Source organism: Agelaius tricolor, unplaced genomic scaffold (genome assembly GCF_023055355.1).
Source record: "Agelaius tricolor isolate 1412-34295 unplaced genomic scaffold, bAgeTri1.0.p SCAF_25, whole genome shotgun sequence".
Lineage (NCBI taxonomy): Eukaryota > Metazoa > Chordata > Aves > Passeriformes > Icteridae > Agelaius > Agelaius tricolor.
Window position 1 is genome coordinate 3,482,956 of NW_027269285.1, and position 9,580 is coordinate 3,492,535.

Sequence of the window (9,580 nt, forward strand, 5' to 3'; positions counted from 1 at the left end):
TATTATTAGCACTTCATTAAGATTTTAATCCAGATCCATTTTAACCACAAGGTTGGTCCTCATCATACATGCACAGAGGCTTAAACTGCCATGGTAAGAAGCCAAAGCATTTCACTGAATACACGTTTCACCTGCTTGAACTGAGACAGACTACAGAGTGTAATGTGCAACAGAAAACTTTATTAGCATTTCAACAGACAGCTGTTCAGCAGTTACTCAAGCTTGCATTAACCTTGCATTAACTTAATATTAAGACATTGAAGAACTACAGTGCAAACACAAGTGCCACTGGCAACCCTGGTGTCAAGCAAGAAGCACAAGAACTTAATAGCCCCCCCTGAGGCGCAGCACCAGGTGCAGGGTGGATTCCTTCTGGATGTTGTAGTCGGACAGGGTGCGCCCATCCTCCAGCTGCTTGCCAGCGAAGATCAGCCTCTGCTGGTCTGGGGGGATCCCTTCCTTATCCTGGATCTTGGCCTTCACATTCTCGATGGTGTCACTGGGCTCCACCTCAAGGGTGATGGTCTTGCCAGTCAGGGTCTTGACAAAGATCTGCATCCCACCCCTGAGGCGCAGCACCAGGTGCAGGGTTGACTCTTTCTGGATGTTGTAGTCGGACAGGGTGCGCCCATCCTCCAGCTGCTTCCCTGCAAAGATCAGCCTCTGCTGGTCAGGAGGGATCCCTTCCTTATCCTGGATCTTGGCCTTCACATTCTCAATGGTGTCACTGGGCTCAACTTCCAGGGTGATGGTCTTGCCAGTCAGGGTCTTCACGAAGATCTGCATCCCACCCCTGAGGCGCAGCACCAGGTGCAGGGTTGACTCTTTCTGGATGTTGTAGTCGGACAGGGTGCGCCCATCCTCCAGCTGCTTGCCAGCGAAGATCAGCCTCTGCTGGTCAGGGGGAATGCCCTCCTTGTCCTGGATCTTGGCCTTCACATTCTCGATGGTGTCACTGGGCTCGACTTCCAGGGTGATGGTCTTGCCAGTCAGGGTCTTCACGAAGATCTGCATGCCACCCCTGAGGCGCAGCACCAGGTGCAGGGTGGATTCCTTCTGGATGTTGTAGTCGGACAGGGTGCGCCCGTCTTCCAGCTGCTTCCCTGCAAAGATCAGCCTCTGCTGGTCAGGAGGGATCCCTTCCTTATCCTGGATCTTGGCCTTCACATTCTCGATGGTGTCACTGGGCTCCACCTCAAGGGTGATGGTCTTGCCAGTCAGGGTCTTGACAAAGATCTGCATCCCACCTCTGAGGCGCAGCACCAGGTGCAGGGTGGATTCCTTCTGGATGTTGTAGTCGGACAGGGTGCGCCCATCCTCCAGCTGCTTGCCAGCGAAGATCAGCCTCTGCTGGTCAGGAGGGATCCCTTCCTTATCCTGGATCTTGGCTTTGACATTTTCAATGGTGTCACTGGGCTCGACTTCCAGGGTGATGGTCTTGCCAGTCAGGGTCTTGACAAAGATCTGCATGCCACCCCTGAGGCGCAGGACAAGGTGCAGGGTGGATTCCTTCTGGATGTTGTAGTCGGACAGGGTGCGCCCATCCTCCAGCTGCTTGCCAGCGAAGATCAGCCTCTGCTGGTCAGGGGGAATGCCCTCCTTGTCCTGGATCTTGGCCTTCACATTCTCGATGGTGTCACTGGGTTCCACCTCGAGAGTGATGGTCTTGCCAGTCAGGGTCTTGACAAAGATCTGCATGCCACCTCTGAGGCGCAGCACAAGGTGCAGAGTTGACTCTTTCTGGATGTTGTAGTCGGACAGGGTGCGCCCGTCTTCCAGCTGCTTCCCTGCAAAGATCAGCCTCTGCTGGTCAGGAGGGATCCCTTCCTTATCCTGGATCTTGGCCTTCACGTTCTCGATGGTGTCACTGGGCTCCACCTCAAGGGTGATGGTCTTGCCAGTCAGGGTCTTCACAAAGATCTGCATGTTGACCTGCAAGACATACAGATGCTTCAGCTACAGCCACTTAATAAAATAAGGCCTTCAGTAAATCCTAAAAAAACGTATTAACGTTGCTATTTCCCACCAGTTAAAATTTCTTACTTTAGTTGTAGGAAACGTGAAATTAAAACATCGTTTTCCAGTTTGACTACCTAAACCTGGTTTGAGACAAAGTCCCCTGAGCTCTTTAAACAGATTACTCTCATCACAGGATCCCCAGACCGCCTCTCCTTTATGCCCGCAGTACAGCAAAGCGGCACCGGAGCCCCCAGGCCCCCCTTACCCCCGGCAGGGCAGCACCGCACCCCCAGGGCCCGCCCGAGGGCAGCGCTGCGGCAGCGGAGCCGCGACCGCCCGCACTGCGGCACCGAGGGAGGGCCGGGCCCGCCCCGCGGACCCGCCCTGCGGCAGCGCCGCCGCTCCCCCGCCCCGGTAGTGACTCACAGCCGCCTTCCGGCACGGACGGCCCGGCCCGCGCCATCTTCCCCGCAGCGCGGCCTCCTCCCCCAGACAAGCCTCAGCCTGATCCCCCCTCACCCCCGGCCCAGCTCTCACCGGCGCGGCTCAGAGCGCTACACAACGCTGCGCAACTCCGCCAGCGGCTCCCTCCGTTACCCTGCTGCAAACCGCCCGGCAGCGCCCGGCACGGTCCTGCCCAGAGCACCGGGCCCACCTTCCCCTCCCCGCACCCCCAATTCCCCTCAGCGCACTCACGTCTGCGGCCCTGAGCGATAACCCGATATGATATTTCCAGCGGTGCGAAACCTGGAATCTGCCGAGTGACGCACACCCGCCCTTATTTATACGGCTACTGGATACGCAGGCCCCGCCCACAAAAACTAATGTGTCCCTCCGCCTCCCAAAGTAGTCCCCAGGAAAAGGTCCCTGTTGTGGCGCGCACTCGCCTTTTCCCCACTCTAATCCCTCTTCCGCAGGCAAAGGGGTCCCAGAGTTTCAGCGAGGGGGAATCAGACCCTAAAAAATCGGCAAATTTCTGAGGGCGCGGATGGATCTGGGACCGTTTTTCGCCCCGGCGCTGCGACCAGGCGTTGGTGGGAAGACCGGGAAGTCTGGCGGTGATTGGTGGGGTGGACCGCAGCGCCGGCGCCGATTGGCTGCTCGGGATGGGACAGTTGACGAGGGGCGGGGGTGGCGGGGGCAGGGAAAGCTCTGGAAGGTTCGGCGCTGCTCGGCGCTGATTGGCCCGCGGTGAGGTCACGCTGTTGCTGAGGGGGAGCCGCCTAGCGGGGCAGATTTCGGCCGGGGGGGGGGGGGGGGGGGGAGAAGCTGACGCCGCAAGGGGACAGTGAGGGGGATTAGGATGGGGATTGGGATTAATGATGGTGATAGAAACAATACTGGGGCTTCTTTAGCTCCTGCAGTGCTCAGGGAACAACCTGGCACAGACTTGGGGGAAAGGTGCCCTAAAAAACGGGGGTGACCCTTGGCGCCAGCGTTTTGTGACCCACTGCAGCCTCTGGCCAGCCTTTTGCCAAGGATGGAGGAAAAAATGGCTTTTTCTCCATGGAAAAGCCCAGGACGGGTTGTAGGGCTGGTGCTGGCCTATAAAGCTGTGAGGAAAAGCAGAACTGAGTTAGCTGGGTTGGAAAAAACAGCATAATCCAGGAGGATTATGACAAACAGGAGGGTTGGTGGCTCCTGGGTGTGACACGAGCTGTCCCCTCACGCGGCCCAGCTCCGGGGCTGCCCTGGAACGGGTTGGAGCTGGCTGAGCAGGTAATGCTCTCGATGCCAGCCTGCCAAACAAGCCGTGGGATGAAATGCTGACATTTGAAATTCAAACAGTTGTTTACTCACCTCCAGAACAGGAAGCTTTGATCGGTTGTGAAGTAGCTACCGTCTGTGAGGTGATGTGGAAACGTGCCTCGGGTTAATTAAACTTCATTATACCTTTCAGACAGGCGCTGAACTAATTTTGTACCGTATTAAAGATGGAGTGCACGAAATCCAAGATGGGTTTGGTGGGTTTTTAGCAGCTTTATCTGCTGCTCCTTCAGTGAGGCCAATGACCTTGTTAAATCCTCCACTCACAAAGCATCAGCACGTGTCTGACTGGCAAGATTCACTGCAGAGCTGCTCTATTTCCCCCTAGAAACACCTCAAACCCAGACAAAAATAACAAAACCACAAAAAAAAAAAACCCAAAAAACAAACCCCAACGACAAAATCCTTTTGCTTTCCTTTCTCCTAACAGAGTTTCTTGTACCTCCTGATTTACAGTAAAAAGGAACTAAATCATCCTACCAGTAATTACTCAAAATGCAGGAACAGAAAGAGGGAAAAATGATAACTGGAAAGTTCAGACAGCTCCATAACAATAACCAACCTTGGAAATATTATTTTGGCACATAAATTAGGACAAAAGGCAGAGTTGGGCAATGTCCTGCGGTTTGTTCTGTGCTGCCAGCTCTGCTCAGCGTTTCCAGCATGGGTTTTGTTTGGTGGTGCCAAGGTGGCTGAAGGTTTGCTCCAAGGCTGGCCTGGGCTTGCTGCACATCCCAGGCACTCTTCCCAGAGGAAAGGCCACAAATGACTCATATTTACAAATATGAAAGGCCACGTCTGTAAAGCTGGAGATTAATGTAAAGCCTGGGCAGTGTTAAAGCACATCACATATTTATTAAGGATTTTAGGGTGCATATTTCTCTTTTTAATGTTCCTCTAGATGGAGAAGGAGAAATTTCTGTAATTTTTCTTTCCTTTCTGTGTAAACCAGAAAGCACAGGAGCCCTCCCTTGTTTTTTTTCCTAAATATGGCTGTATCTATGGTGTGGCTGTACAAAGCACGTGCATTTAACAAACATTCCACTCTGCCTCTGGTAGCTCTTGGTGAATAAAAACCATTGAGCAGCTGACTCTGAACTGTATATAAATAAATGCAAAGCTGAAAACCCCAGAAATCTCTATCTTGTGACTGCTCTGACCACAGGTGGCTACAGCCTTTGCCAGGGCACGGGGCCTGCAGTTGGGAACAGACATTTCTTTTCAGAAGTGGGTCACTGGGCAGTGGTACAGAGTAGCCTACTTTCAGGAGAGAAGAATCTGAGGTCAGGGAAATGTTTCCAAGGAATCTGTACATTCTGGAACACAAGCTGGGTCTGGTTTTTTATGTAGGCTAATGTCCTAGCAACGAGGTATCACTTTTACATGAGGCAATCTGTTTATCTTTAGCTACCAGGTTTAGCTTGGGACAGCCACCCAGGCCATCACAGGGTGTGTGGCAAGTCCAGTTACTGTTCTTTGTTCAGACAAAAATAGGACTGCTTGCCACAGGGGAAAAAAAAAAATTATATACATATACATATTCCTATCTCATAACATTACTCACACCTGCCTCTCACGGTGTATGATGCAGTTTAATTATATTTACAGTTGTGGAGATAAATATTGTCTCCCTGTAGCAGTGCAGGAAGGTCCAGGCTTGGCTCAGGTTCCAGCCACGAGACAAACAGACCCGTGGCATGTCACTGCTTGTCCCCAAGCTGCCAGCCTGGAGGGTTACACAAACAGTGAGTCAGAATTCAAAGTACTGTGCATGAGATTGACTGTGATATTCTGAGATTACCAAAAAAAGACAACTCCCTCGGTTTTGTTTTTATAGCTCTATGCTAAAAATAAATTCACCAAACAAAGTTTTTAAGAAGCCACCGACTTCAGGAGCTGAAAGAAGAAAAGCAAGTTTTAAGAAAAACAAATAGATTGGTAGTAAAAGGATGAAAATTAGTGATACTCCTCTGTCTCCCTGTCTGTCTAAAGTGTATTTTAGCTTTGTAGGACACATGGGACTCAGCTTTCAGATCTGTGCTGCCACAATAAACAGGCTTGGGCAGCTCTGGGTGACCCTGAGGGACATGTGACAGCTCTGCTGGCAGGAGACGTCCAAAGGGGATTTTGTAAAGGGCTGAAATCACAGGTTTGTGCCTGCGTGGTGTGCCAGTGAAAGCAACAGCTTTAACTAATAACTAGGTCTGTTCTGCAGCTCCTTGTCTGCATCTCTGCCTCCTGCCCGGGCACGGTTTGGATCCCATCCAAGCTGCAGTGCAGGGAGGGAGCTGCTTTGTTCACCTCCTCTCTGCTGCCGCTGAGCACCTTCAGCTTTCTGGGGGGAGGATTTCCAGCAGAACAGCAGAGAGGTTCCTTGGGAAACAGGCAGACAGGAGAAGAAGAAATGGCCAAAGAAACAGGCAGAAGAAACGAGTCCTAAACCACTGTTAATCATTGTTAGTATGTTCAACAGAAGCTCGGTAACAGTGAACAAAAACAAACACCGCCAAGGCCGTTCTGAGCGGCCCGGGGGTGTCACTTCCTGCATTTTGTTTTCAGATCCAGCTCAGGTCCTTTGATGGTGAGGAAAACGTCTGGAATGTTTCCCCCTCCACCACAGGGAGACTAAAACCCAAGCACAGCCATTTTCCCCCCTGAACAAACCACGTACTTTGAAACACCTCCGTTTTTTAAAGTGTGCTGTCAGCTGTACAGAACTCCTAGTTCCCTGCTTATGAGATATAAAAAACATCCACAGTTCCTAATTCTCTTTCACCCACAAACATGTAGCTGCTCTCGGTGCTGCTTTGGGGATAAAAATGCTCTGGCAGGCAGAATTTCAATGCTGGCTGCGAGCCAGGGCTGCAGAGCTGAGTCATTGTTATACAAGCAGAGCTGAGATGGCACAGAAAAGCCCCTTTGTACTTTAGCACTGAACACGTCAGCCCCTGCTGCCCTTTCAGCATCACAAGACACCTACACAGAACCAACTGTAATTTACTGGACTTTTCCTCTCGTCCACCCCGTCATCTCTCTGGATATTTCTTCCTTTTCCATTTTGCCTCTCAAGCTTAACAGCAAATGCATTTTTCATCAAGCTGTTGGTCTCTCCTGAAGCCTGGCAAACATTGCATCAGCTCTGGAAGCAGTGAAATGAGAGCCGGTAACCCTGGGCACTGGGAAAGTGCTGCCTAGGTACACTGACAATACAACATTTGACTGAAATTTGGCTGAAATTGATTAAAATTTAGGGCTTTAGCTCAGAATATCTATGACATTTGTCATTATCCAGAGCTCCACTGTAAAGCTCTGGAATTGATTATTTATGTGAGACTCAGTTTTGTGTTCTGAGTCTTTCATGATGAAATATGAAGCAAATAAAAAAAGAGAAACAATTTATTCACTATGGCATTTTGCACTTCCATTTTTGTCCTCCAGTTCTTTATTCTGAGATATCACAGGGGAACAGAATTTAGCTTCTCAAAACAGCTTCTGCATTTAAAATAAAGTGAACTAATTGTGGAGAGGCACGGAGAGTGACAGATTTGCAGATATTACTTCGACAAACTCACTCCAGTTTTCTCCTGGAGCTGCTTTTTTGAATGCTGGTGGCTCCTGTCTTACAGAGGGTCATTTGTGTGAATCGACATAAGGAGCCCCTAAAATGAGCTCCCAAAATTACCCTCTGGCTCTCAGTGTGCTGAGCTCAATGTTTTTGGGACAGCACAGAGCATGAGTGGTGCTGGCCATGCCCGAGGGGAGATGAATCCCTGCTGCAGCCAGCACGGGCTCCGTTTCGGTGCCTTCCCAGTTTCACCCCAGTGACTTTTTCCTCCCAAAATACGAGGTGACTGATATGTAATCTGGTTTGAGCAAAGGTCTGGGAGGGGCTCGGATCAGGAGCTCCATGTGAATTTGTCACACAGGGTGTATCTAGTGAGTAACCAGAGCAGAGGCTCACATAAGGGATAACAGGAAACTGTAACTCCGTGCCCTTTCCTATCATCAGAGAGCTGCTGAGCCACTGGATTCTTAAGCAAATCCTGGCATGTGCCATCTCAGGAGGCAGCCTGAACACCAGATCACATGTTTTTAAAGCTCTTTTCCAGACCTGAGTGCTGATGGCTGTTTATTCATTACTGTCCTCCTGCTTTGCCATGGTCCTGGCTGCCACAGGACCCTTTGGTGCCTCTTTGCCTCTCAAGACTCAGCTCACTTGTTTACATCTTTCCCCTTCTTGGAAAGAACAAGACATTAAGTTCTGTTGACTACAAATTCATGATTATATGTCAAACAAAAGAAGTTTCCAGTCTTGCAACACTGAACACAAAGGTTTGTCTTTGGAGTGATTATTATTTTCCCCTCCTGAGTGTGACTTGGACATCTCCAAGTTTTGTACTTTTCCCAGCATTGAGAGTTTTACTTGAGAAACAGCACTGGATTTCAGTGTTCAAGAATAACCTTTTGCAAGACAGTTACCACTAAAGGGGTGATTTCACATTTTCCTATTTTGTTGCTGTTGTTATTATTTGCTTGATTGTTTTGGTTTTGGGTTTGGGTTTTTTTTTTTTTTTTTTTTGTTTGGTTGGGTTGGGTTTTTTTGCTTTTTAAGGTACGTACTCTCTTATTTTCAAGACTTTGGTAACAGAATTAGTGAAAAGCTAAGTGGGAATCCTGTTAGAAGCCATTTCTCTGCAAAGCTGCCACAATGACTTCAAACCTGAGGAAGGCCTAAACACATCCTGTGCTGTCACAGCAATGCTGTGTCTAAATGAGGGCTGTTCATAGCAGAGAAGTGAAACACCACAATTCCAGCAGCACCTTGGGTCTGCTGAGCACCTTCCATCCGTGAACATGTGAGGCATCGTGCTCAGAATGAGAGAGAAAACCTCGGGCTCATGCCTGTGGATAACTGGCATCCCTTGCCTCAGCACTAGAATCAAAAATCATAGAATCCTTCAGGCTGGGAAAAACTTTGAAGATCATCAAGCGCAACTGTTAACCAGCACTGCCAAGGCCACCACTGAACCGTGTCCCCAAGGCCACCACTGTCCCCAGGTGCCGCGTCCAGCAGTTTCTGGAACACTCCCAGGGCTAGGGGCTTGAGCACTTCCCTGGGCAGCCTGTTCCAATGGCAGCAGGGCCAGGGCAGCCACTGTCCCTGTGCTGGGCACTGCTGAGGCCACACCTCAGATCCTGGGGCCAGTTTTGGGTCCAGCTCGAGGGACATTGAGGGGCTGGAGCGTGTCCAGAGAAGGGAACGGAGCTGGGCAGGGGCTGGAGCCGCAGGAGGGGCTGAGGGGGCTGGGAAAGGGGCTCAGCCTGGAGCAAAGGGAGCTCAGGGGGGACCTCGTCCCTCTCTACAGCCCCCTGACAGGAGGCTGTGGCGGGCTGGCATCGCTCTCTTCCCCACGCAACAAGGAAGGACGAGAGGACATGAGTGCCAGGGGAGCTTTAGGGTGGATATGAGGAAAAGATTTCTTCACTGTGCGTTCCCCTCGTTGTACCCCAGCCCCTCCCGGTGCCGCTGTGTCCCACTCCCGCCCGGTGCTCCCCCGTCCCGCTATGCCCCGGCTCCTCCCGTTTCCGCCATGTTCCCTCAGCCCCTCCCGTAACCCCTCAGCACCCCCGTGTCTCCTCAGCCCCTCCCGTGTCCCCTCCCGGTCCCCCCGTGTCCCCTCAGCCCCTCCTGTTTCCCCTCCTGTGTCCCCTCAGCCCCTCCCGTTCTCCCCCCGCCCGTATCCCCTCAGCCCCTCTGGTGTCCCCTTCCGGTCCCCTCCCGTATCCCCTCAGCCCCTCCCGTGCCTCCTCATCTCCTCTGTTTCCCCTCCTGTTTCCCCCCTCGTACCCCTCC

General features: G+C 51.4%; 1 protein-coding gene across 2 annotated transcripts; it reads right to left on the minus strand.

Moving 5' to 3' along the window:
• UBC (ubiquitin C) lies at positions 1-2,765 on the minus strand. Of its 2 annotated transcripts, none has more exons than XM_071447876.1 (2): positions 2,656-2,765; positions 1-1,932 (listed from the first exon to the last, which is right to left on the minus strand). In XM_071447876.1, exon 2 carries the CDS (start codon positions 1,924-1,926, stop codon positions 325-327), a length of 1,602 nt encoding a protein of 533 aa, XP_071303977.1. In that variant the 5' UTR covers positions 1,927-1,932; positions 2,656-2,765; the 3' UTR covers positions 1-324. The 2 variants fall into 2 exon arrangements, with proteins under 2 accessions (XP_071303977.1, XP_071303976.1); XM_071447875.1 differs by lacking the exon at positions 2,656-2,765 and adding an exon at positions 2,225-2,437.
• Positions 2,766-9,580: the final 6,815 nt, after the last annotated feature.